Here is a 26,892-nt window from a genome sequence, read left to right as displayed (position 1 = left end):
TTACACAGTCACTTATGTTTTCAAAGTAATTCCTAAAAAAAAAGGTGAGTAATGATTTGTGAAGATTTTAAAATTATTTCCTGGAATTTAGATGGAGTCATGAGGTGAGATGCTCGTCCATGCACTCTAAATGCATTTATTAACCCCAGAAAGGGAAGCCATTGTAGAATGGAGTTCAAGCAACGCCCACTGGAGGGCAGTGTTGGCTGCCAGAATCGCTGTCGGTTCCTGCTAATCCCGAGGGTTTCCGCAGCCCGGGCTTTGGAAAGCCTGGGGGTGACAGATGCAAGACGCCCCACATGCTTAGACCCCAGAGATAAGAATTGCTTTTTCCCCTTCAGGAGGAACTTCCCTGTTAGTCTTGTCTTTGTTCAGGACCCAGGACATCCCTCTGGCTGTCCTGAGCAGCCCAGACCCCTGCCAGGGGTCTCAGAGACCCAAAATGCCTGTGGTTTGGATTATGACCCGTGGAGCAAATTACCAACCTTGTATGAAGATCAGCAAGCCACAAGAGTTTAAGTAGAATATTAGTGAAGTTATCACAGGGTAGAAAAGTAGATTTTAGGGTTTTTGGTATGGGGGTTCAGGAGGCAAGATGGAGGGAACTGGGTGTGTCCAGCCTTTCTCCTTCTTCTTCTTGGCCTCTATCTTCTGCTGTGATGTTGGCACTTACAGATTGGTTTAGAGCAGAAGCTCACTGTCTAACATAGGTGATGGGTATTGGAAAGTGATTGTAAACATTGTGCATGTAGTTTGTAGTATAAAGACATAACACCACCCTGTGAGCAGGCAGAGTGCCTCAGACTGTCTTGCTGAGCTGACCTCGGCAGGGCAGGAGAAGATTTTTTATAGATAAGATAAAATAAACAGCCTTGAGACCGAGCAATGAAGAGCCCTAACTCCTTCTTTAAGCGCTGGGCTAGGAAAACAGACTTTGGAACTTTTCTCGGGGTCACACTGACAGACTGATGATCCCGACAGCCCTCAAATGCAGCGGCACAGCCCGACTGCAGCCCTGCAAACGCTGCGAGAGCTGCAGGCTCCTGCAACTGAACCCCAGGCGGGTCTCACCTCACTTCAACAAGGGCAAATAAATGTGTTTTCCCCTTCAATTTCATCCCCTAGAAGAGCAGAAAAAAATGGGTGTTCCCCAAATGAAAGCGTTCAAATGATGGGGAAAGGGGGATTTTGACCTCAATTCAAACCCTTTAAAAGGAGGGACGCCAGGGCTGCCCCCTCAATTTAAACCTTTGGATGATGAAAATGGGGTAGCTACCTTCAAATCAAACCCATAATATGACAACAATACTTTTCCCATTCCCCTTAAAATAGAATGCAGGGATTCCCTGTCACCCCTGTTGTGAAAAATGCATGCATTATATGATTGGCTTTTTGCAAATATTAAAATTAATATTATATGTGTTGTGTTAGAAATAAATGCTGTATTAATTCTCTTAAGTACTGTGTTAAATATAGTTTTAGGTTATAAAAATTGTTAAAATAAGAACTATGTTAGTGGGGTTTTTTTTTAAAGAAAGGACTGAGGCACTCCACCAGATAGCAGCCACAGGACACCTAAATCTTTCAGGGAAAAGAATTGATTGCCTTCTTATCAGAAGAAATGAACTTCTTCCCGCCTTGAAGGCACTGTTAAAATCAGAAGGAAGAAGTTGACAATGAACAGACAGAATCCTGTGTTTGAATGGAATTTATGCATCATGTATGAGATGTATGAATATGCAACGGGCTGTTGTTCTTAAGGGTTAATCCTTTGTTCAGGGGTGTCCTTTTTCGGGCTTGTGATGCCAGAAAAAGGCACCCGAACGTCCATAACTCTTTGTTTTTATTGTCTCATATTGTCTTAATTCAATTTGTCCAAATTGTTATTACTCTAATTGTGTTACTCTTCTTTTTAACCATTTTATTACTATTAAACTTTTAAAAATTTTAAAAACAAGTGATCGGCGTTTTTCACACCTGTGATACCCCTAACAGCCTGGAAAAGGCAGTTTTCCTTCAATCAACACCCTTAAAACCACAAGTGAAGGGGTTCAAACACAGACAATAACAGAAGAGTAGCTGCTTCCCTCTCCTTAATTTGTTTTGTCCTCATAAGCTCCATTTTTTTTTCCCTGAGGGCACCGGGTAGGGATTGGCAAGATGAAATTGAAAAGGGTAAGGACAAAAGTTCCCGCTGCAAATCCACACGGGCTCCCCTGTTCAGCTGCTGCTCCCCGGCACAAACATTCGTCCCTCAGCACCTCCTTTAAGCAATGCTCCACTTATCCAAGCGCGAATCCAGGTGTTCCCCCAGACCCTGTGAGAAGCTCTCACAGTCCTTCCATGAGACAGCCCCGGGAGCCCCCCATAAACCCTTCTACTCCATGCAAAAACGAGCTGAGGCAAACCCTCCCCCTAAAACAGCCTCACCCCGGCAGGAGCCGGCCCCTCATCATCCTCACACTCACACCTGGGGTGCTCCGAGCCCCCCATCACCCTCACAGCTCACACCTGGGGCTGATGCCACTCTCCAGCAGCGCCTCTCCCTGTCCAGCACATAGCCCGCTTCTCACAAAAACAGAGCAAACAGAAATCTGCTGCGGGTGTTGGCTTTTCTTAGTCCATCTGGTTCCACAATTCAAACACATACATGCACTGATGGCACTGAGGGAAAGCTTCCAGTGGAGAAAACTGTCATTCTGCTAGCACACTTTGATACACCTTCAGAAAAAGCAGAATCAGCACCAACTCCTAAGGCCCCTGCTGAGGAATCCAACCCTCCTTGGGACACCCAATGCAGCAGACCTCGAAAAACGAGGGGAAAAGTCAAGCTTGGAGTGGAAAAAAAGAATATAAACACACCAGTCTTTAAAAAAAAGCCTTCACAAAGCAATAGTGGGAACCAGTCGCATTTCTTCTTTCCTTGCTTTCTGTAATGACATAAATATGAAGTAAAAAAAACAGAGCTAGGATTTTACAGGTCTTCATTTTGGCACTCTGGATGACAAGCGCCTCTTCCGGGACTGCAACACGATTTGGGGACTGGCAGGGAATGGAGGCAAAAGGTGCCAGAGAGCCCTTTCAATTGCTTTCAGCCCCTGCAGCTGTTCTGATGGTTTCAGGGCATAGCTTGGTTCATTCCTAGATAAAAACGTTATGGCAATATTTTCAAAACTACTACCCATCTCTAGTCAGTTTCCTACATTCCTGTAAACAAATGAGTGGATAGAGAGGGTTTCTCCCCAAATGAATTTAGAGACAAATTCCTTGCCTGCCACCCACATGCTCCTGCACAGCAGTGGGGCTCCCTCTCCTGGGGACCTTGGGGTGCCCCCAATGGCATCAGAGCCCCGAGTCTTCACCCCCTTTTCCTCACTCCCAAAGAAGGCACAGAACGAGTCCGACTGCCCTGGACAGCAGTACAGCGCTTCCTTCAAGCCCTTTTTTTAACTGGGTCTAAAGCTACATGTTCACATCTCTATTTAGAAACTACACTGGAACTTTCTTCTGAAAACAAAGACATTACCTAAATCCTCTCCCTATGTCCTAGACAGATAGATATTCAGTCATTATTATCCAGTTGACCGGGCAGCAATTTCTTAAATAGAATGATAAACAATATGTAAAGATTTTAGCTACAAACAAATAGGCAAATCTGAACAAGATACTGGTGGTCAACCACTGAAGTTATTTTGAAGGAATTTTTTAAACAGTAAAATACTGATACCAAAAAAATAAAGCAAAAAGCCAACTACTGGCCAAGAAAGAAGGAAAAATTAACTTTTGACAACAACAACATTCCAACAACACAGGCTTTTTCCCAATGTCGTATCTTATAACTACCTCTCTTGGGAATTATCATCATATATCCCAAAAAGAATAAATACCTCAGAGTGTCCTAAAGCAAAAAAGTAGCACACATGAGCTCCTTTACACTCCTAAGAGGTCAGCACAGCATGCACTGAGTCTGCAACAAATTATGCTCAGTGAAGGTCTGCAAAAAAAGTTTCAGCTGATGAAAACTAACCCTGTTTGTTTCAACACGATGCAATCTATAGGACTCCCCTGCACTCTCACTGATTAAATCCAACTGATGCCGATATACTACACAGACCATACTGTCACTGCCCCAGCAGGTCCATCCACCAGTGACAGAACCACTGCAGGGTCACAAAGGCAAATTTCCTATAATGTAAACAATAGAATCACGCTCTTTTTCAAGGTCCTACTGTGGGTGCTACTTGCCTTTTTTCTTGTGTTTCTTCTTGCCTTTCATGCCTTTTTTCTTGCCTTTCTTGCCTTTTTTCTGGCCCTTCTTGCCTTTTTTTCTTGCCTTCTTTCTGGCTTTTTTCCCCTTTTTTCTTGCATTTCCTGCCCTTTTTTCTTGCCCTTTTTCTTGCCTTTCTTGCCTTTTTTATCTTGCCTATCTTGCCTTTTTTTTGCCTTTTTCTGGCTTTTCTTCTTGCCTTTTTTTTTGCCTTTTTCTGGCTTTTCTTCTTGCCTTTTTTTTTTGCCTTTTTCTGGCTTTTCTTCTTGCCTTTTTTTTTGCCTTTTTCTGGCTTTTCTTCTGGCCTTTCTTGCCTTTTTTCTTGCCCCCAGGATGCCTGAACATTCCTACAGCTTATGGCTTTCTTTCTTTTCTTTCTTTCTTTCTGTAGTAGAAACTTTCAGGCTACGTGGAAGTAAAAGAACCCCAAACTGCAACGATTTAAAGAAAACTATTTACTCCCTGGGAGCCTGAAATTTTCTACTGCACCAGACATATAGCTTTCATGAAAAAAGGCAAGAAAAAAAGTAAAATAAAAGGCCAGGAAAAAAGCAAGAAAAAAAGCAAGAAAAAAGGCAACAGGGAACAGAACACAAGGATCCTGTGAGGAACCATGTCTCGGGGAGCACCACAGAGAATAAAAAGGAACAGGAATGAGGCATAAAGAGAGATGGAGAAAAAACCAGATACACAAGGACAGAGGGATACAGAGCCATAGAGGGAAACAAGGATCCAGAGGGGAAATGACCATAGCACATGGGGCAGGATGCTTCTCCTCCAGTCACTACACAAGTGCAGCTTCCCTGCAATTCCATGCTCAGTGTCTCCTCCCAGCTGCACAGGTGAACAAACAGGTACTGCCAATGTTTCCTTCCCTCAGGCACACAGACCCACCAGGAGAGCCTGGAATCCAAGGATGGATCTAAACATGGGAGTCGCATTTGCTACTCTCTCCACCTTTTCTCCAGCTTACCCCTGGGCTTGGAAACAAACAAAAGAGAACAAACATTTAAAAACAAAACTTGAGGTGTCCTGAGGCTGCCCAGGTCTGGGAGGAAGCCTTTCCCGCCAGCCTCTTGGCCTTTCCCCACTCTGAGGAACTGTGGAAATGCACATCCAGACATGGGGCAGACAGCCTGGGATGTTTTCTGCACAACAAACCCCACAGCCCCGAGCACCAGAAGCCTGAAGACGTTCAGGAAAGGCTTTCCCAGGCGGCTCTGAATGTTCTTGGAAACATCTGAGTGCCACACAGGAAAACATGGATTTTCATTTTAAAGCCGTTTTATTTTCCGCTTCTCCGCAATTCTGAGCACAGCGTCCACATGACTGGAGGAAAACAATACAGAGCAGACAAGCTTATCCATCAGCAGTGAAACACGCCCTTCACCCTGCGGGTGCTCCTGTCCTTTGGAGCTCCCCTACAGTCCTGGCAGCTCATCTTTGCACTGACAGAGAAAACTGCATGGCTTGAAGAGTGCTGAGATAAAGGAGGATACATTAGGAGGGCCATGGATACAAAATAAATTAGAAGCATCTGTAAAAGTTTCTTTCCATATACAAAATAACTTTTCTTTCTTGGGGGTGATTTTCACTTTTTTAAGTTGACAGTCTGTACACAGATAAACCTTTCCCCAGAAAACATTTAGAAATGCTGGTTTTAGAAGGAAAAAGGAGCCACTAAACCCATCCTGCAAATTCACAAGCCTCTCCTCAGCTGAGGGTGACAATCTCTGGGACCAGCCCTGCCCCAGGAGTGACACCCTGCTGCTGATGAGTTCAGGGCCCCCCGAGGATGGAAGAACCGAATCACCACCCTGCCAGCTGAATCAGAGCACCGAGTGCCCCTTTCCTGAACAGCTCCATGGAGGGTGACTCCAGCACCTCGCTGGGCAGCCCCTTCCACTGCCTGACCACCCTCTCCATGAAGCAATTCTTCCTAATGTCCAGCCTGACCCTTCCCTGGTGCACGTGGAGGCTGTGATCCCTGGTCCTGTCACTTGTTACCTGGGAGTAGAGGCCACTGCACAGCCTGGCCACAGTGCCCTTGCAGGCAGGCAGCCCACAGATTATTTGGAAGACTGTTCTAGAACTCGAGGTGAACAAGTAATTCAGCGAGCTGACTGAGGGCAGCATTTCCACAGCCCTGGCTGCTGAGTGTCCATAGCAGAATTCAGAGGGATGCCCTCAGCAGGGCTGCTTGGAGCTCCTGTGCCCAGGGCTGCTGAGCTCCCAAGGGCTCAATTACAGAGCACTGTCAGGGGAAAGGAACTCGCACACAAGGTGGTAACCTCCTACCAAGGAGATGCACGGTCTCCTGGGCTTACCTACAGCTTTCAGGATGTCAGATTTGTTTTGCTGCCTTGTACTACTCTAAAACCTATGGCAAGAAACTTAGCTTTAAAATGAAGACTACTACATTTCTAACCTCCCCTCGCCGTTAGTCACCATTAGAACAGAATTAGGAAGTACCAGCCTGTGCTGCTTCCAAAATCTTGTACAAAAATAGATCATTATGTCCTTTGGGCAGTCTCAAAAATCTGCAGATCCTTCCTTCCCCTCTCACTTCCAACAGGTACAGTCAGGTGCCATTCCCAAGCCTTGTGTCTTGGTCAGAACCATGGACAAATGAAGTTTGTCTTTATTTCCCCTGGAATCGCTGTTTGGAATCCATCCTGCTCCCACTCTCACTGACTGGATTTCTTTACATTTTCTTGTCCAAAGGAGATGCATGGCAGTGCAAACACGAAGCAGGTATGATGAGACTCCTGCCCACCCCTTCCCCAGACAGCAAGCCCTCACCCTGGCATTGCCCACAGCCTCCCAAGGCGCTATCTGCACGCACAGGACTCCACTGTCATGTTGGGGTACACCTTCAGAACCACGTTCTTGTTCTCATCAAAGAATAAAATACTGAGGGAAGACATTTTGTCAGGAACACAGCAAGGCTCGGGGATGCCGGGGACGACTCCGACGGCTCTCACAATGCTCTGGATGGTGGCGTGGTTGGATGGCTTCATGGCCTGCAAGAGAAAGACACGGCAGAACATGTCACTGCACCCACACTGCCATGGATTCACTACTCTACAATAACATTGCTTTGTCAAAGGGCCCTGTTGAGACCCCTCAGCTGGAACATCTGCAGCCAGTGGCACTGCTGAGGAAGTGAGCCTCCAAGCACAAAAGTTTTTCTCTCAACCCTGAAATGCCTCCTGATCCAAGTATCTGTACAAGAGACAAGTGAGCATGAAAAATGCACAAGATACAGCTTTTAGCCAGGGACTTTTGCTTTGGCTTTTAGAGTTGTCCTTACACACACAATCTGGGAATCAAAACAGTTTAGTGTGTATCCCATCACATGTCCCTGAGAAACACACAGAACCATGTCATTTTGGTCAAATGTTCGACTTGCAGTTTTGCTGGAATGAGAGACAATTCGGTTCTGGGAAAAACGAGACAGTCTTAAGGGTTAGATATGGACCTGCAAAAAGAGCAGGAATAACTGTGAATTCCAGCTTGTCATCTCTTTTGCTCAGCACATTAGTACATGAAGTTTTAAGTCCCTATCTAAGCTGATCAAAAACATTTCTGTTGGTTTGCTTTGAATCCAAGAGTACCTATACCCCTCAGCAGTAGCAGCCAGGGATTTAAAAACAAGTTTTGGATTATCATACAACTCAGATTTCTGTATCATTTCTGTCTTCAAAGGGAAGTGAAAGCTCTGGTAGCCCCCAGCCACGTTTCCTTACTCAGCTGCTGGGCAGCATTTTCCCCAGAATAACTGGGGGCCCAACAGCTGTCCTGAGCCTGCTGATCACACACCACAAGGCAGAACACCTACTGTCCTGCGGGGTGTCCTTGCAGCTGGGTTACAAGCAGGGCACAAAAGGCAGCTGTGAGCTCTCATTCCTGACAGGAGAACATCTCTGTGGCCCACAACCTCTATGCCAGGTCATGCTCCCAGCACAGGTGGGTTGGACAGCAGTCAAACCAGCTGGCTAGAACCAGGGCATGGCTAAAACATGCACATCTGGAGGTGTGGGGGGAACATCTGTTCTCCATTACCCACCAGGTTGCTAACTCTAGAGGCACACCCTCAGCAAGGGCACGTGAGGTACCCAGAGGCACAGAGTAGTCTGTCACTGCCTGAGGGCCAGGGTATCCCTCTGCAAACACACTCTCAGTAGCAGCAGATCCTGTGATGCCCAGCTTTGAAGCCCGCTCCTGCAGCTGGAGCTAGGCAAGTCTTCTCCTCCTCCAAGGAGAGGACCCCATCTTCTGCAGCTTGCTTTGCCTGGGCTCCATCCCCTTGAGTGCCATTCTTCCACCCACCACTTTTAAAGGGAGACTCCCTTGGCTCTGAATGCCACATATATTTTGGAACTAACTGCTCTGGCTTCTCTGTGGCAGGACCAAAGACTCTGGAATGAAAGGCTGCAGTGAGTCCAAGAGCTCTGCCTTTACTGATGTTTCCTGCAGCTGTTACTTGTGCATGCCCCTCATTTTAGGCCAGCCTCAAAACCCAGGTTTAAGCAGCCTCCAGGACCTCCTAAGAATGTTGCTAAGAATGACAATTCAGGTCACAGGGCTAGGAGCACATCAGCCTCCCCTGCTACTCTCATGCAATCAGCTCATACAAACCATGGGATATTTGGACAGTGAGTGGGCCTGGATCCATTGCTTTTGGATTCCCTCGGACACGGCAAACAAAATGTCCAGGTTATGGTAACAGACAGTGAAAAAGCATCAAACCTTTGGAATTGGGAATTGGCATTCTCCTGAGCAGTAATAGGCGTCGAAGGATTTGGGGGAAATAATCCACTCGCTCCAGCCGATGTCTGCAAAATCCACCTTGAGGTAGCGCCGGGCGCAGCTCCTGGGCTCGTTCCACTGCTTCCTCCTCGCCTTCTTTAGTGTCTGCTCATCAAACTGCAGAGTCTGGCTCTTCTGCAGATGGCTCTTCCTCTGCTTCTTCTTGCTCCTGGCCCTGTCTGCCAGCTGTGGCTGGAAGGTCTTGTAGGGCCTCGTGCCCTCCCAGCTCTGCTCCTCCCCGTACTGGTACTGGGCTCCTGGGAGCTCGTTGTTCTGCAGTGGCAACAGGACGTTTGCAGAGCGTCTCCTCCTCCTGTGGCCTTGTGGCTTGGGAAGAGCCCTGGCCAGAGGATGACGGTGTCCTCGCAGAGTGGACACGACGCTCTCAGGCTCGGAGATGGCGGAATCGTTGGCGTAAATCAGGATGTAGGGCTCGTGGGAGGAAGACGCCCTTTCCCAGGGATGATGGCCGGGCAGATCCATTTTAACGCTGATCAGCAGCTCGTTGTTTTGCTTTGCCTCGTGCAGGAGCTGAGTGATGTCCTTCCACTGCCAGGAGAGGACATCCTGGTAAGCAGAGGAGACATTGATGAGGAAATGTCCCAGGCTCCGAGCCGAGCTCCCAGCTGAAGGAAAGGTCCAAACTGAAAGGTGTATCTGAATTTCAGGTTTCCTGTGCTGGTGATGGGAACAGCCACTGGGCTGGGAACAGTTCCACTTCACATGTAGCAGATCACCAATATAATAATACACTGAGGCTGACAGGACATTTTCAGACTCTGTGAGTGATGTCAGGTTAAAAACGTACACCTCCTGGCCCTCGGGGCTCCCTAGAAAAACAAGTAATCACGTAAGAATACGGGCATCTAAAAATGTCATCCAGAGGGGACACAGGGCTGCTCTGACAGCCTTTTGGTTAAGTCAGATACTAATCACACCTGAAGTTTCCCTCTACAGCAATCAGTTTCACTGGGTACATTTAGTCATTCCATCCTGGACACTTCATCAGTTTTCATGCCAGAGTTAGAAGGTATTTACTCATACAGCTGAAGGCAGGCAGACGGTACTAGAGCAACCCCAATAGCGCAAAGAAAGCCAATCCAAAACCAGATTTGAGGGGTCGTGAGGTAGAACACATGGGGGACTCTAACCCCTACAAAGTGCAACAGCAAGGCTCAAGAGGAAGGTGTAATTTTTCTAAAAATCCCTGTGGGCGGCAGTTATGTCTGTCCTTCAGAGAAAAGAGAAATACAGATCAGAATGTTAGGCTGTAAAACCGGGCTGGCAGGGAAAACTCAAATACAGTGTAGCTAAGATATGCTCTGCAGCCCCCCCCCAAGGGGCTGGATACATCCTGACAAGTGAGGGGAAGGGGGCATGCAGAATTAAATGCTTTTTAATTTAAAAAAACGGCATGTGAAAAGCCTCTCCAAAGGGTCAGTCCAAGGAATGAGAAGCACAGAGATGGCCATGGACTAGAGATGACCCTGCCCAGGCAAGTGAAAACATCATTTTCAGCACTGATCTTTCACAGACATTGACAATTTCATGTCCTGTGCCTCCAGCCTGCAGTATCCCAGTGGCCAGTGCCACTCAGGTAAGTGTGGCAAATGCCTGGACTCTCCCTGTGCAGCCCCATCCCAATCCAAGCAGCTTCCTCCTCTTCTGAACATTTTTTGTGTCATAGTATTCCAATCAGTACATTAAAAAAAGCAGGAAGAAAGAGAACCCTTCTCCCCAACTTAGCAGATGCACTGCTTCATGGAATTATGGAAAAAACTCCATGTTTTCTTCAGTAGAACAGGGCCAATAGAGTGAAAAGGCCAAATAACCTAAGGAATAATCTTTGTTTACACATTCAGCCTCATCTGGCAGCAGAGCACATAGGTAACTTTCTAAGTGCTGAAAACTCACATACCACTATAACAGATGCCTAGGGAACTAGATTTACCTGGAATTCCATCCCACTTTTGATTCCTCAAGCCAAAACCAGCCCTTGATTATGCTTGCACCAGGCATACATAAGGACCTCATCTCTGCTTGGTATGTAACCACTGATGTAATACGGTTATTACACACATTACATTTGGGATGTAATAAGGTTAATACACACTTTGGCAGGGCACTGAGTAGATCAGTCTCAGGAGCCAGAATTCATGGTGTCTCATGGGCACCTGTTTAAGAAGTTATTATTTGCATCACTGCTGTATGCTGAAGGACAAGTTTTGATCTCAATTTTTATTACCAATGCCACTTCAAAAATTCTGCCTTTTCTAAACTGGCATATTGTATTGGAAGACAAAGGAAGCTCCTTTTGTTCATCAAGAAATTCTGGACAGCACGGGGCAGATGCAGACGGAGTCTCTAGTTTTGGTTAAAAGCTAAATTCCAGCCTGCAGCTCTATGCCAAGACAAAGCACTTGCAGTAGATGGTGCTATTTTCCTACACAACCACCTCCAAGCTTCAGCAGCTCTGAATTCTCCCATCTTTCATCTGCAAAATCACCTCAAAAACAGTTACTAGTGGGCAGCACAGACATCTGTGGATCCACCAGATTCTGCACCACCCAACTGCATAACCTGGGGTTCCATGAAAATTTGGGAGCACCAGGTCCAGCACACCACTTGTGTGACACCAATACCTGACTCCCAGGTGTAAGCATTGCACTGAAATATGTGTTCCCCAGGCTAGAAATTACCCTTAAGCACATCAAGGAAGCTTTAAAATAACTACAAAAGCATCTTTTGCTCAGGAAAATTTCATTTCATTGAAATGAGACTTTGTTTTTGCTCTGCTGGAAACCATTCCAGACTGTTTACTCGAACCCAGCTCCTGGCACAGCAGCTGAAGTACTTGTAGCTGCTGGATCTTAGGGGCATGGTTCACACTTCCTCACCTCCCCACACCAACCCACAGCTGCAAGGAAGGCCTGTGACCGGCATTAAAAAACGTGTTTTTAAGGAAGTGCAGTAGGTCTGTCAAGACCGAGGTCGCTGGCACAGGCAGATTCCTGTCACAAGGGGGATTTCAGGCATCAATAAGCTGGAATGAATCTGCTAACATGTGGTGGTGTGTTTACCTTTATAGAGGATGCCCTGACATTTTTATGGACTGCCAAATCTATCCCACGGGTGAAAAAGGATGCAATAACGAGGACTATTTAGTTATACAGTCACCATTAGCCATCATTTAAAGGAGGTATTAAAGAGGTGCCCTTGTGCCAGGGCCTGGTTAAGAATAGACTGGCGTTTCCGGTGTAAAATCCTGTTCTCATCACTTCACAGCCCATATACAAAAGTTCACTAGGAGCTGGAAACAGGAACAAGTCCCTCAACAAAAACAGATTTGGAAACCAGATTTTCTCTTTTCTCCCATCTTCCTCTTACTTGGCTGCTGCTTCCTAGTTACCAATTTGTGTTCTATGCAAAAGGAAAAGATGGGATGCAGTTCTCCCTTTTGAAAGAGCATAGGACCGGGTGCCAAACTGGTTTTACTAATTCTTTTAGCAAAACAGGTAACATCACAGCAGCTAGCAACTTGATATAAAACAGCAGCAAGTTCACCATGGACTAAAGCTATCAGCTGCTCAAATAAACAACTTGTGCAGAAACAGCAAAGCTGCATACCCAGGACCTAACTTACATGAGGGTTTCATGGTACGAAACCCACAAATCTGCACATTGCACAGCCTAAGTGTGCTGCACAGTGGCCACTTGATCTCTTCTCTCTATATTTTAAGCAGGAGGACCACAGCAGGTGAGAAGACTAAACACAACATCTAGCTTGAAGCTGGCACAAGCCAGGCAGGCCAAGGGGATACATCCACAGCAGACACAAATACGGGCAGAATCCTCACAGCCATGACTCATTGCACTTGGGCTGCTGGGGTGACAAGCAACTTGTGCACAGCCTGTGCTCTGATGCCACAGCTCCTCAGGCTGAAGCAATGTGTTCTAGAAACAGGGACCAGCAGGGAACTGTGAACACAGGTCGCTCACACGCATGGCACGGCTGTGAGACACACAGTGACAGAAGCCAGAAAATTCTGTCCTGAGAGGCCCAACCTACAGATCCTGCCCATTTGCCTCAGAGGCTTGCAGATTTGGGCCCATCTGCCCAAATCTTAGCTTAATGTTTGTCAAGTTCCTGAAAAATACCAGGATGCTACTGCTTGCATTGTATTTACATGAGTGCAGCAAAAAAACCCAGCAAACCCCAAAACTGAAGAAACACACAGAAGGAAAAAACACAAGTCTCCTGACTGGATATTTATAAAGCTCTTATTGCAAAGAGCCCCTGATGCTCTGGTGCTCAGAGGGGCCAGCATTTGGCCTGAACTGGTTTCTGCAGGCTGATGGCAGCCGGTGAGCTCCGTTTCCCGTTTGCGTGGGCACTTCACACCACAACAAAGGAGAGAAAAGCCTTTGGAAAGGGAGGAGAACATATCTCTAAAACCACAAGAACTGGCCTAGGGGAAGGTGTAATACCTGAAATTACTTGAACTTCAGTCATTAAAAAAGAGTTTAAAGTAATTTCTGACTGTATAGCTTTACTATAGGAAGAGCTTCCAAACAAAGTCAGGACTCATTTGCAAGCCGTGTTCCTTAAGTGATGCTAGGATTAAAAATTCTTTCAGAAGCAAGCCTAATCTGCATTTGAGGCTTTTATCTTTCTGGTCTCTTTTATTTCTTCATGCTGTATGTGACCTCCAACTCCTGAGCCTGGGCAGCCACCCGCACACCTCCAGAGGCAGTGCTGAGAGTAAGCACATTTCTGCTCAGGTCTCGTCCAGGAGGAGAGACCAGTCGTGTACAGACACCCCTGCAGAACCACATCTCCAGAGTTCCCTTGCCAGAACTGCCCCAGTGCTCCACTGTGGCTCATGATCTTGCTATATGTCTTTTAGAGTGACAACGGATGGAAAACCACTCACTCGTGTGGCACCCACAGGTAAAGAACTGGAAAAGGCCTGTCCAAAGCAATACAAGGACTACCAGAGCTGTCCCAGAAATGTCCTGCTACAGCGAGAAGAGCTGCTGCAGAAATCACAGGCTGAACATCGCTCGACTCAAATACAGAGAAACAAATTAGAGCAGTCAAGTCCATTAAAGAGAAGAGTACTAAAGTGTAACTGAACACAGAGAAAGATATATGTACATCTTCACTGCACTCCTCATGGAATTCAGGCCTGGGGTTTCTTTTCAGCTTTGTCACAGCCACAGGTTTCTTTTCCTGGGCTATTCAAACTGTACAATTATGCACCCAGGTAATTTAGCAAGATTAACAGGAAACAAATTTGCCTGAATGATCACATGAACATTCATCAAAATGAATGGCCAAAAGCCCCAGCCCAAACAAGCAACAGTCCAGCCTGGTTGTGAAGTCTGGTGCATGAGAGATTTCAGGGCAGGAGGCTTCAAAGAGGTGCCACACGAGGCTGAAGCTCTGGTCCCATCCCCTCAGAGAACTGAGCAACAGAAAGAGAAACTTGCTTTTACCAGGAATGAGGATGCTTGTTTTGATCAATCAGTCTTAGCTGGGTTTTGCTGCCTGTTGGTTACAGGGCCACAGCTGCCACCTGCAACACCCTGTTCTCTGACCAGAAACAGGGACGAGCTTCAACAAATCCTACGAGCTTTTGGTCTCACCACACAACACTCCAGAGCCTCCAAAATCTGTCTGCTGGGTTACCTGGGAGATTGGGGAAGGGCCTTTCCCATGTGCTGCAGAAGAAGCAGAAGCCCCTGCAGAGGAAAAGCAAGGACAGAAAGGTTCCACAGCTACACTTGAGAGCTCAGAAAATTTGTGCTTCAGAAAAGGAAGAGTTTCTCTCCTGAAAATGTCAGACTAAATTGCAAGGCTAAACTGCAAATGAAACCACTGAAAATTTCCTTCAAGACCTCTTGTTGTAGATGGAGGAGACATGGGACAATTCTGGGGGAACTTCTGCTCCCAGCAGACAAAAAGCTGAGTCCTGAAGGGGCTGGCAGAGGGACTGGTAAAATGTGAAGGAGCAACAGCAACATCACATATTAAATTAACTGATGCATCCCATTAAGGACAAGGGGAAGCCTGTGGGAGACTGAAATTGGAGCCAAGGAGTGCAACAGTGAAAGCAGAGGATCTAGAGACAAAGTAAAGGGGAATACTGCTGGATATGCTATGTTCATGGCAGGCCTTGTCAGGCAGTTGGGCCCAAGGAAAAAGACAGAAAAAGTCTTTCCATTGCACCCACCACCCTGAGGAACATCAAATATAAGGGCTTTCTGGAAACAGATTTTCTGCCATCAAAAACCACACAAAATAAGCTGCTGCTGCCAACGGCAAGAGAAAGACAACAGCTAACTGGTTAAATATTTTGCATAAATAGTTAATAAAGTGTCAACAATGTTTAAAACCAATTTATTGCTTTGGCACTCGATCTGTGAAAGTATTGGAAGAGGAGGAAAGGGATTAGCAAGCAGTGTGTTTATAGGACTGCTGCCACTCAACATCAAGTGAGAGTACTAATATAATCAGAAAGACCACAGAGATGGGATTTCAACCAACAACATTCTAGGTTTAGAACAATAAACGGCATTTATCAGATATCTGTAACAGAGCAAATATTGCTCTGCTAGGGTCATTAACAACCTCTCCTTTTTTTAGGAGGGGGCCGTAGTGAATATTACATCCTCCCCTCTCTTGGTAGGCTTAAGTCAGTGAGAGCCAGGGACATGAGACTTCACGAAGCAAACAAGCCACATTAGAAAGGCAAGAGAGCTCTTCGGTAAGAGCAGCAGCTGGGCAGAGTCCTGGCTCTCAATACTCCGAACCCCAGGCAAGTACTCCTCTAAAGCCTCTCCTGTGGACAGAGATACTTGCAGGGCTGAAACCTAAGACACCAAAGCCACTCATTCCTCATTGTATTTGGTCTCTGCTCAGAGCTGCCTTATAAAAGACATTGTTGCTTTTGAAGAAGCAAGGGAGCCTGCCACCCACAGCTCTCTTTCCTAGGACAGGAAGGACCTGAAACAAGTCACTGAACCTCACAGACAGCTCTCACTTTTACTGATGCCTGTCTAAGAAAAAGCCACTGGGTCAGTGCACTGGTGTAAAGAAAAGCAAGAGACTGGCAAATGGGGCTTCTGTGTGTGTGCCCTTACAGCTGTCCCACACGCAGCAAGGTTTTGGGGTGCAGCAGGTAAGGGAAGGACATTCCAGTGATGCTCATCTTTAGCTTCTGGCCATTCCATTTAGCCCTTGTGGAGCTCACATGCACAAAAACCACAAGAGGGAAGGGTTAGTTAGGGTTAGCACCAAAACAGTGACTTTTCTCTTTCTGCTAGGACATGGTTCTTTTGAGATGCTGGCATGTTAAACACATCCTCCTCCCTTACAGAAAATGTTTTTACATTTTCACTCATCTACTTGTGCACGCCAGTGTGTAATCACGGAGAGATGTAAGCGCCCCTTCCAAAGATGCCAATATGAAGTATTTATGACACCTAAGTCATGTTTCAGCTGACCTCATCTGCCACTGCATCTCATTGTCAGTAAACCCCAAACCATGACACGGCTCCGTCAGGCGCAGCTCAGCCTTTGGCTCCAACAGAAGTTACAGGTGTAGAACACCACTAACACACGGGGGACTCTGGAGAAGATCCGCTAATTACTCCCTCGCACTGTACTCAGCTATCCTGATGACAGTGATGCTCTATGCAGAGCAGAAGTAGTAGGGCAATAAAGTACAGGACATAACCTAACACACGACAGTCCCCCGCCGGAAGGGATACTCCTCCAATTCTCTCATTTCTCCCATTCACCGCGCTCTCCGGGCCCCAGCCCAGCGATGCTCTGACCCCGCGGTGCTCCCCTCTTTCCCCGGCCGCGGAGCGCACTCACCTGCGGGCAGCGGGCGGAATCCGCGCACCGTGTTTCCCCGGCGGAGCCACGGCCCGGCCGGTGTCAGCGGGTCACGGTACTGCTCGTAGAGCCGCAGCATGTGCTCCGCCACTCTGTCGGCCGCCGCCGGCCGCCCGGGCCGCCGCTGCCCCGCGCCGTCCTCACCTGCGGCGGCCCGGGCGCGGCTGGCCCGCACGGCTCCCGGAGCGGAGCGGCGCCGCAGCCCGAGCCGGCGCGGCCGCAGCGCGTCGCCCAGAGCCAGGCACACGCAGCCCCATCCCAGGCACAGGCACAGCACCCAGCGGGCCGACCACGCCATCCCGCCCCTCGGCGCGGCCGGGCGAGCCCGGGACTGCGCGGAAAGCGCCCTCGGGGCGTTCTCCTCCCGGAGAAGGAAAAAAGGGGGAAAACGGGAAAAAAACCGACAAAAAAGCGGGGCGGAGGAAAGCTCCGCGGTGTGGACCGCCCTCCCTTGGCGACGGGGAGCGAGGGTTTAATTTTTTATTCCCAGCCGTGCAGGTTGCTGTCGGGGCAGAGGCGGCGGTGCTGCTGCTCCCGGCACGGCCGGCACTCGGTGCAGCCCCGCGGGAGAAACGCGGCGATCGCCCCGCCCGGCCTCGCTGCGGCGGGGCCAAGTGCGGGGAGCCGCCACCCCAGGGGAGCGCAGCCACGGGACGGGACAGACGGATGGAGGGAGGGAGGGAGGGAGGGGATGCTCTGGAAACTCCATCCCCCTGGGCGGACGGCGATCCAGGCGGAGGACGGTTCCCTGCCCGCCTTCACCCAGCCCCTCCCAAAGGCCGTACCATAACGTGATCGCATTAAAAAAAGGGGGATAAAAAATCAGGAGTAGTAGCGCACTCACGCTTCTCCCCTGGAACGTCTGAAGGCTTGGCTGGGAGTGGAGCACATTCCACCGCGGGCAGGTGGCAGCGATGCTCACCGGGTTGTGCTGGGCTTCTGCCTGCCCCTCCTGAGTACCAGCCACGCTCAGAGACCCTCGGCTTCCCCAGCCTGGCCGGGTGTGGCAGAGCTGCCCTCAGCACCTGGAGCCCGTGGGAGCAGATGTGCACCTAGAGAAATCCTTCACTACAGCAGGGCACAGCAAGGTGTTCATTGCTCGGCTGAGACAATCCCATGGGCCTCCCGCATTTGCTGTCTTTCAGCACCAGAGGACAGAAACGCCTCACTTGCCCTTGGCAGTGCCACAGCCTCACACAACAGCCCAGCACACACGATGTTGTGCCTTACCAAAACTGCTTTGGAATAAAGAGGTGCCTCATCTGTACCTCAGGCAGGGAACACACGGGAGGTGGAAGAGGAGCCTCAGTGCAGTGTCACAGTTTATAAACGTGCTGGTTCCCAAGATCAGCTTGGTTTCTAAGCTGAAGAGGGGAGACAATAGGATTGGCCCACAGACCAGCACACTGAGCTTAGCACATGGCATTTTCAGCACGGGGCATTCAGCTTTTCCACGGGCTACAGCAAGTGTATCATTATCCAGCCCCAAATAGACTGCTACGACACTTTATGTACTGCCTCTCAAATTACACTGACATTAGAACTGTTATGCACTGTACAAGCCCATCTGTAACTACAAGAGGCGAGTGCCCACCAGCAGGCAGGGAGGAAAGTGAAGATTCTCAACAGCACAGTCGTGATTTTTATATGCTCCCACATTTGAAGGCTCAGATACAGCCCCTGGCAATGACTCATCCTCTAACAGTGCTGAGGCACCAAAGCTGCCATATGCATCTCCAAATCCTATCCATAGATGTGGAAACACCATGTCACTATCCATGCAAGTAGTACCATTACCTCTACTTCTCACTAGATAAGAAATACACACTAAATGCAATATAAAAGCTAACAATACAAGTAAACATAATTAATAAGTTCATAATGAAAACATTAAGGTATAATTGCTTTTTTTTTGGACACAAGTAATAAAACCAATGTGGATCTGTGCAGAAAGAAAACAATTATTTAAACTGATGGCTAAAAAATTCAGCACAAGCAGCAGTCCCTGGCTTATATCCACGGCAGAGCTGTCAGTCCCAAAGAAGCATCTCCATGCAACTGGCAATTACCATTTCAGGATAGTTTTCAGGACAGGATTTCAGTTTTTTCCTAGTGTTGGAAGAAGCAACATAAAATAAAAATCCCCAAGCAACAACACACCACAAGTCTTTAAATAAAAACTGGCATAACTGAATCCTGTAATACACCTACAGCACCAAGCCATTTGCTGGAAGATGTCATCTTTTGCACATCTCCAACATCTGAGCAGCTTCCTGACTCTTGAGATCAGATCACTGTAAATCAAGAATTACCTGAGTTGAAAAAAAATTAAATAAACCCTCAGAGACACTGTGTACCTGTTACACCATTCTCAAGCAAAAGGGGATTAGACAAGAACTACTTTTAGTTCAACATGGAAGCTCAAGCACCCTGTGGCTGAGCTTTTATTTAAAATCCTTTGAGTGTTAGCAGAAAGCCCTGCTTATATAAAATTAACCCCAAATTTGGTTCCCAGAACCTTACCCCAGCACTTGACTGCAGCTAAGTGTCTAAAATAGAAAGTTAGCCCTATATAAGCCTGTTACAGCCAGCAAGGAGAGAGAAAGAGGACACTGCATGTGAAACAGAAAGGAAAAAGTGACTTCTCAGGGCATTAGGAGCCTTCTCTGAATCCCCCTTTTCAAACAGCTGCTGCAGGCACACACAGGGTTTCAGAAATTCCTCACTTTATGGGCTGTCCCTGTGACATATCAAAACACTCATTACACAGAGTTCTGCAGCTTGCAAAGTTTAGGAATATCCCCCACTCCATGAGATTTTAAAATGCCAGAGCCTTGTGGGTGCACCATCCAAACCAAACCAATCCAGGAACTCCTCTCCACAGCTGACAAACTTTCACACCTGACCTCCAAGAGAACAGTGCTTCTGTGCCTCTCTGCTATTCCTTTTCTGCTTCTTCCATACAAGTGCTGCAAACCAGTTATCCAGACATATCCTGCCCTCCAGCTACAGCCAGCACAACTCCAGGCCCTATTGGGCCTGAGCAGCTCCATCCTTATCACCACAGTCTCCAGCCTGTGCAGCAACCTGGCCTTTTCATTCCTTAGCACCTGGCAGAGAGCAGGCTTCAATCCAAATTAAGTTTGTTTAAATGATGAGCAAGTCCTGTGCCATTGTCAGGGCCAGCCTCACCACCCTCCAGCAGCCCCTTCAAAAGTGCTATTTCAAACCTCCACCAAAGCTTCAAGGTTTATCACTTTCTCAGAGCTTGCCACAGAGTGCACAACCCAGTAACTCTGTGGCTATTTGTTCCCTTTACACAAGCACTCGGAAGTCCTGGGGAACAAGAAACCACAAATACTCCTTCTAGAGGAAATGAAATAATTACATATTTGCATAACAAAGTGATATTAGCAAAATCTGTTCAGCATGTGAAGGCTACCCCCACACTCGTGCTGCTATTTGCCTGGCTCTCAGCTGCTGCAGAGCTCACTAGGCACAGCAATCTCTGCTGCCTTGGCTCCTGCATCCAGCTCTCCTGGCTGTCATCTGGAGAATTCCCCACTGCAGCTCCGCCCCACCAGCCCTCCACACATCTGTTTGGCTGTCTCAGAAGGGCTTCTGTGTGCTCTGCCATGGCAGGGCTCCTGACACCGACTCTTTGGGGCAGTGGCACCAGCTCTGTCCAGCCGTGTGTTCCCAGCCCCACAAGGCCACCCCTGCTGCTACCAGACCCCAAACCCTGGCTCAGGTGTGCTGTCCTGCATCCAGGGACCTTGTCTCATCTCCCTGGGGTGATCTGCTCTGCAGGACCACCGAGCCCTGGTCCATAACCCTTCCTTGCATCCCTGACACACACACATTCCAGGTACACCAGGTATCTAAGCAGCTCCTCATCCAGCACTGCCTGAAACCACAGGACTGATCCAGCACTGCCTGGAACCACGGCACTGATGCAGCAATGCCTGGAACCACGGCACCGATCCAGCAATGCCTGGAACCATGGGACTGATCCAGCACTGCCTGGAACCATGCCATCCTTCCAGCACTGCTCAGAACCGTGGCACCAATCCAGCAATGCTCTCGGAACCATGCTCCATGGACCTAAACACCCCACACTGGCTCTCCCATGACTGGAACCAAGGAGGCAGGTGCTCCTTGTCATGCTCATGCCCATGGCCCCAGAGGTGCACACAGGCACGAGGTGGGAAGCCCCGAGCAAACCCCCTTGTGCACAGCCATTCCCTGTATCCCCCGTGCTGCCTTTTCCAGCTGGGCTGGGTGTTTGCTCAGGTGGCCAGCAGCAGCCTTCCCCTGGAGGGGCCCTCCAGCAGCATTTCTTCTCTCAGGCCCCGGGATCACACGTTTCTCTCACCACAGAGAAGCTTTGCTGCAGGACCTGTAAGAACTCTGCCTGGAGGCGAGCTGGAATGAAGCGCGCCCTGAGCGAACAACAGCCAGGGAACAAGAACCGTGTTCCCCTTCCGTGCAAAGCCTGTTCTGTACACACAGCTCATCTGCGTGGCTGCAGCCCCTCCAGCACCTGTGTTTTTGTTTTCTTTGCAGTGGGAACTGTGGCTTGGCCTGCACTGCTTGTCCCTGCCTGCCTCGCACAGAACTGCCCAAAGGTTTCAGTCATCTGTAATCTGATTTCTGGGTGTGGGGAAATGGAGCTAAGGGTACAGCTTCCCCAGCTGCCTCTTCCACAGAGGGCCAAAAGGAGAGCATCTAATGACCAAACACGTTCTACTAAATAACAACCCTGCTGTGAATGTGCTGGTGGCTCAGCAGAATGAAGCTCTTCAGCACCAACCTCCTGCTACTTTCCAGCTTCACTCTGTGATCCAAAGCAAACACAACAACAGATCTCCATGTTCTTGCAAGACCAAAGATTCAGATGTCACATAAAAAGAACGAAATTATGATTTTGGGGGGGTGCTGAAGAAAGAGAAAAGAACTGAAAACATATACAGGCTAATACAACCTGCAGACCTTAACTGATGCACACAGATCAGATGTGCTGGAAAAAGACCTACATCTCTCCCCTCCGGTAAGAAATCTATATTTCCAGGGATCCACTTGCCCATCAATGTCCAAAATCAATTCCCTTAGGGCAGCGTGCAAACCCTGTACCTGTGGTAAATGTCACAATTGGTGACAACACCAGAATCTCCTTTTGGAAAAAACCTTGGACACTTCCATGCACCTTATGTTTACAGCGAGATGTCGTTTTGGGCTGGACAGTTGGCATTTGCTTCTGCTAAAGAGCCACAAGGCCTAAGAATACACACAAGAAGCTTTCATGTGGTTATCAGTCCTTGGAATGCTCCTCTCTTGATTACTGTGCATGTCCACTTCACTTGGGTCTGATCAAGGCTGAACAGTGACAAGAGCTTGGGAACAACACCCAGTGACATTTCAGGGAAACGGAGTGTAAGGCTGCCACGTTACCTTCTTATGCTCTGTCCTGTTTGTCTAAGAAAATCAACCTTTCCTTTAGAATGCAAGCCAGACCACAGGAGGGTTTGGGGACAGATTTCCACTTAGGGCAGAGCCAGAGCTTCCTCCAGTTAGTATTGGCAAAGGATAACAGCATGTCACCTGGGAGCTTCCATTTTTTGGTCATGCTTTGGATGTCAGAAGGGACACAACAGCAGGAAGGCAGCTGGCATGCAGGTGGGCAGGGAAGCAGATGGGTTTGCTGAGCAGCCAGCACTCCTGAGCATGACTCCTGACTACCATTCCTTCAATGCAGTTCCCATAGCTCACATTTTGAGCATCCTATAAGACATGGATGATTTTTATAAAAATACTTCCTTTTTACTAATGAGATATAAGGATGAGCAGTGAAATGATTAATTGCAAGACATTTACACAGAAAGAAAACTTAACTGGCGTTACATGGGAGAAAAGATCAATAATCCAAAATAAGGGGAAAGATGGCAATATTGAACAAGAACTTTTTACTGAAACAATGTTTTGTACGTGGTCAAATTACTTGCAGATCTCTGTTGCAGTACGGGAGATGAGTAGATTCAGCTCAGGGTACTGAGGAATTTTTCAACCAAATGTTTATTCCAAGACCCTGATTGCTCAGACCTCACCAAGGATGTGGGAAATGCAGTTGCAAACCCGTTCTTCACTGGATCTTTAATTACTGACATAGCTTAGGCAGCAGAGCCTGGAAAATGCAGCCACAAAAGCCAGTAATCGCAGACCCACCCTGAGCTCATCAGGGGCTGTTCTCTGCCTCTTCCTGCTCCTCCCTCTCCTTACAATTTTAGAGATGCCAGGTCTTTCCCAAATAGCAGTTTTGGAAGCTTTTATAAGGAGTTAAAGCAGATGTCCTCCCATCCCATCAGCTCTGTTTCCTGCAAGTCAATCACCAAGAAACAGCCTCTGGCCTCCTGGGCACAGGCATGGGCACGGCCACAGCTATTTCCACTCTTTCCTGGTGGAACTCAGAGGGAAAGCAGTTCCTCAGACACCTGTGTGTGGCAGCAATCACAGCAGCAGCACCAGGAGCAGCACACAGGCCTCTGGCTGATGCCCAGACACCAAACCATACAATACAGGGAGGGCAGGATAGCATATTCCCTAAGTCACAACTCTTTCTCCCTTAAGATTTTAGTCATCTGTAGTTTCCATTTCCCTACTGCAAATATAAAGGGTTAGTTTATCTGAAGTTGTAAAAAGCCCATCTTCTCTCAGAAGAGATTTGATCTTTCTTATGAGATTGAAGTTGAAACGGTAAAAAAGAGATAAATTTAAAGAAAAAGCAGTATTTGGTGCAGTTAAAGACAAGCCAGATGTGGAACCATACATCTTCAAATTAAACATTTACAGAGTTGGCAGCAATGGATTTTACATCTCACACATGCAAACATCGAGTCTGAATGTACTCTCTCCTCCCTACCTATGCATCTATCCAACAACTAGCTTGCTCCCTGTTGCTTTTTGCATTCCTAGGGATTATCCCCTGGACTCCTGCATGGCACCTCCTCACATCAGCACAGTGTCCTGCTTTCATTTCCCAAAGATGTGAAGACTGCAACAAAAATCCTGGATGCCCAATGAGAGACAGCAACGCACGTGATCAGGAAGTGAAAAATCTTCAACAATCAGGGCATGCTACCTGTGAGTGCAGACATCAAGCCTCACACATGGGGACCACCACTATGCCAGAAGAATACAGAGCCACTTGTAAATGTTAGAAGATATTTTTCCCCCATATGGCTCCAGCCACAGGCTGGGAGCAACAGCAGCCTGCCTTGGCTTTGTTCTCATCAGGCTCTCCAGTTTCACCCCTTTGACACCCATTTCCCCAAACTGTGCCCTGGAAGCTGGTAGATCACAGTGACAGCTGTCTGTCACATGTGAGTTGCTCCTGTCACCAACTCCATGGGATCCACAGAGTATCCCATGCCTTCCAGAGGCTTTGGGCTGGACTCTGGGGTTACCACCCCTCTCCCCTGCATGGGGTCACTGCTGCCTTTGTGCTCCACAGGAACAGCTGGAGCTCTGTTCAGCTCCCACTGCCTCCTTCCCTCTCCAGCCCTGGATGTGTGGGCCTACAGCAGATCTCCTCACTGCTCTTAAACCCACAGAGTAGAGCAGGGAAGGGAGAAGTTGCCTTCTGCCCCACGTTGAGAATGACTTGCTGGCCATGACTTGGCCTGCAGGTCCTTACAGATTACCAGATTGTATCTCTGAATACACCCAAGAACACAAGGGGAGGGAATTCCAACCCCAGCCAGCGAGTGCCTGCCAGGTGCTCGCCCACAGCAGCAGCGTGAGGAGAAGGGCAGAACAAGGGGATGGTTCCTGCGATAACCGTGCCCAAGGTGCCGCTCCCCAGCGCCCACGGGTCCCGACCGGGCCGCCCTGCTCAGCCTGATGCGTGCTGGGCCCAGAGTAAATGAGTTTCACTGCTGATGAGATAAAGGAGGGACTTCATTTCATTAGTCTAGGGGAAAATCTAGGAGCCAGGTGCTCCAGCAGAACAGCTCCTTGCCTGGCTCTGGTTTAGAAAACAGCATGCACACATAAGAAAAACAGAAAATGCAGCAGTCACGAGTGAAGCCTGAGGACACAACAGCACCCAGCTCACAGTTTCACAAACAGCACACCTAGCACACTGCCACAGAAAAGCAATAAACCAGGCAGTTCACACAGAACCCAGAGTGCCATTCCGCTGCAAGACATTCCCTCCATCCTCCTTCATTAGGAGAGGCGCCCCAAGTACAGTTCATCAGACAAGGGAACCCAAACTTGGCCTTTCGCTGCACTGCTTCATTCAAAACACTTTTTTTGCTATGGTTTGATAAAGTGAACATTCTCCATTTTCTTTGAACAAACTGTACTACACTTGTTTCTCATCAGATTACATAAATTAGCTGAGAGGGAATGGATTCAATTACAGACCAGATTCCAGACCTCTTAAGAACTGACTGCCTAACACATTCCTTTCATTTAACAAACTGGAACCAAATGAGGATTATCTCATATAAATAATACTCCCTCGATAGGGAGATGCAGTAAAATGGCAAAAGTACTCAGAGGAACCACGCAGATCAAATACAAGAGCCTCTGATATTACCCTCTGGATTTGAAGTATGAACATCACATAAACTTCATTGTTCAGTATTTTTGCTTTGTATTGGGAACAAGAATTTGATTCAAAGGCTTCAACTCAAGACAAAGTTTCATGTCTTCTGACAGCCTCAGACAGCCAAGGGAAAAATGTGTTTCAGCAAAGTAGGCCTTTCCACATTGAAAAGATAATTTGATATCTCTGCACGCCATACAAACCTGTCCTGAAAAACCCAAGATTTACAGTCTCCCAAGTGACTCAGAGTAAGCATGACCAAGAGCAAGGGCTTTGCAGTGCTCAGAAGTGAGGCAGCTTCCCAGACACTCGCTCTTTAGGGAGGCAGCACTATGGAACAACTGAACCTGCTAGGGCAGCTCTCAGGAACAACCCATCCTGACAGAAACACTTGCCCGGCCTTTCAGCCTGAGCACCACACAGGCCACCTCTAGTGAGAATTTTTTGTATCTGCCTAAACACATGAGCAGCCAGGGAAGAAAATGGCAAGGGAAAGACTTGGATTCGGAGCTCAATAAAGGACTGAAAGCTGAAGGCACAATGTTATACAAGGTGTCAATTATCACATTAGCAAACAGTGCTCTGGACACGGTTTGAAGGGCCTGGATAGAACACAGAGGCAGATTACCTGTGAGCAAATGCTTTTTAGATTGCTAAAGAATGGCTGAAGACAGTTTTGATGTCAGCCCATGCAATTACAACTTGTCTAATCTTCCAGCTGTATTTAACCTGGCATGCAACTACAAACCCCAGATTCAGCAGGTAAGCCTCACACATCAGACTCGATCCAAGAAACAGGATGTTTTTACCCACTCTGTGAAAAGGTTTCCAGGGGACATGGCAAGTTCTCTGCCAACACCAATCCTTAAATCAGTGCAGTACTAGCCAAGCCTTTCTTCCTGGGCTTCTTCTTACCTGTCCCTCCATGTGTCTAAACGCTTTCTCAGTATTTTAGGAACCTCAGTAACTACTGTGCACACACAGACATAAATAAAGCAAACAAACTGTCCTGGCACTTAATGTGAACATCCCTTTACGTTCAGCGGGAAGGTAAAAATGTAGTTTGGCATGTGCTACATTCCACCCTATAAAACCCCAGACACGGGAGATGCTCTACTCCCCCTTCCTCCATCTCTTTAAGGAAATAAGTTAAATGAAACATCACCTGAAGCTACATTCTTCCTCTAGAAGGGATGAACGTGCTGACCTGTCCATCGAGCCTGTAGTGTGCCCTAGTTTATACCCAGGGAATGGCAAAAGTGGTTGAAGCATACATGAAATGAGACTTCTTCCACTCAG

The 26,892-nt window shown here is 47.9% G+C and overlaps 1 protein-coding gene across 2 annotated transcripts in view; it reads right to left on the bottom strand.

The window, feature by feature from the left end:
• Positions 1-5,533: 5,533 nt before the first annotated feature.
• Positions 5,534-26,892, bottom strand: part of BMP3 (bone morphogenetic protein 3) — a 75,286-nt gene continuing 53,927 nt past the window's right edge. Inside the window, exons 1-3 of one of the 2 annotated variants that reach the window (XM_064711536.1) lie at positions 16,965-17,630; positions 9,020-9,909; positions 5,534-7,290 (exon numbers count right to left, since the gene is read on the bottom strand). In XM_064711536.1, coding sequence (XP_064567606.1) covers positions 7,099-7,290; positions 9,020-9,909; positions 16,965-17,283 — 1,401 coding nt within the window. In that variant the 5' untranslated portion in view covers positions 17,284-17,630 and the 3' untranslated portion in view covers positions 5,534-7,098. Of the gene's footprint in view, positions 7,291-9,019; positions 9,910-16,964; positions 17,631-26,892 lie in introns of those variants that run through there. The other variant, XR_010439947.1, reaches the window with a different exon arrangement.

The sequence above is a fragment of the Zonotrichia leucophrys genome, chromosome 4 (assembly GCF_028769735.1).
Source record: "Zonotrichia leucophrys gambelii isolate GWCS_2022_RI chromosome 4, RI_Zleu_2.0, whole genome shotgun sequence".
NCBI classification, from domain to species: domain Eukaryota; kingdom Metazoa; phylum Chordata; class Aves; order Passeriformes; family Passerellidae; genus Zonotrichia; species Zonotrichia leucophrys.
The sequence above is the reverse complement of the archived record's forward strand: the minus strand, read 5'-3'. Positions and strand labels throughout refer to the sequence as shown.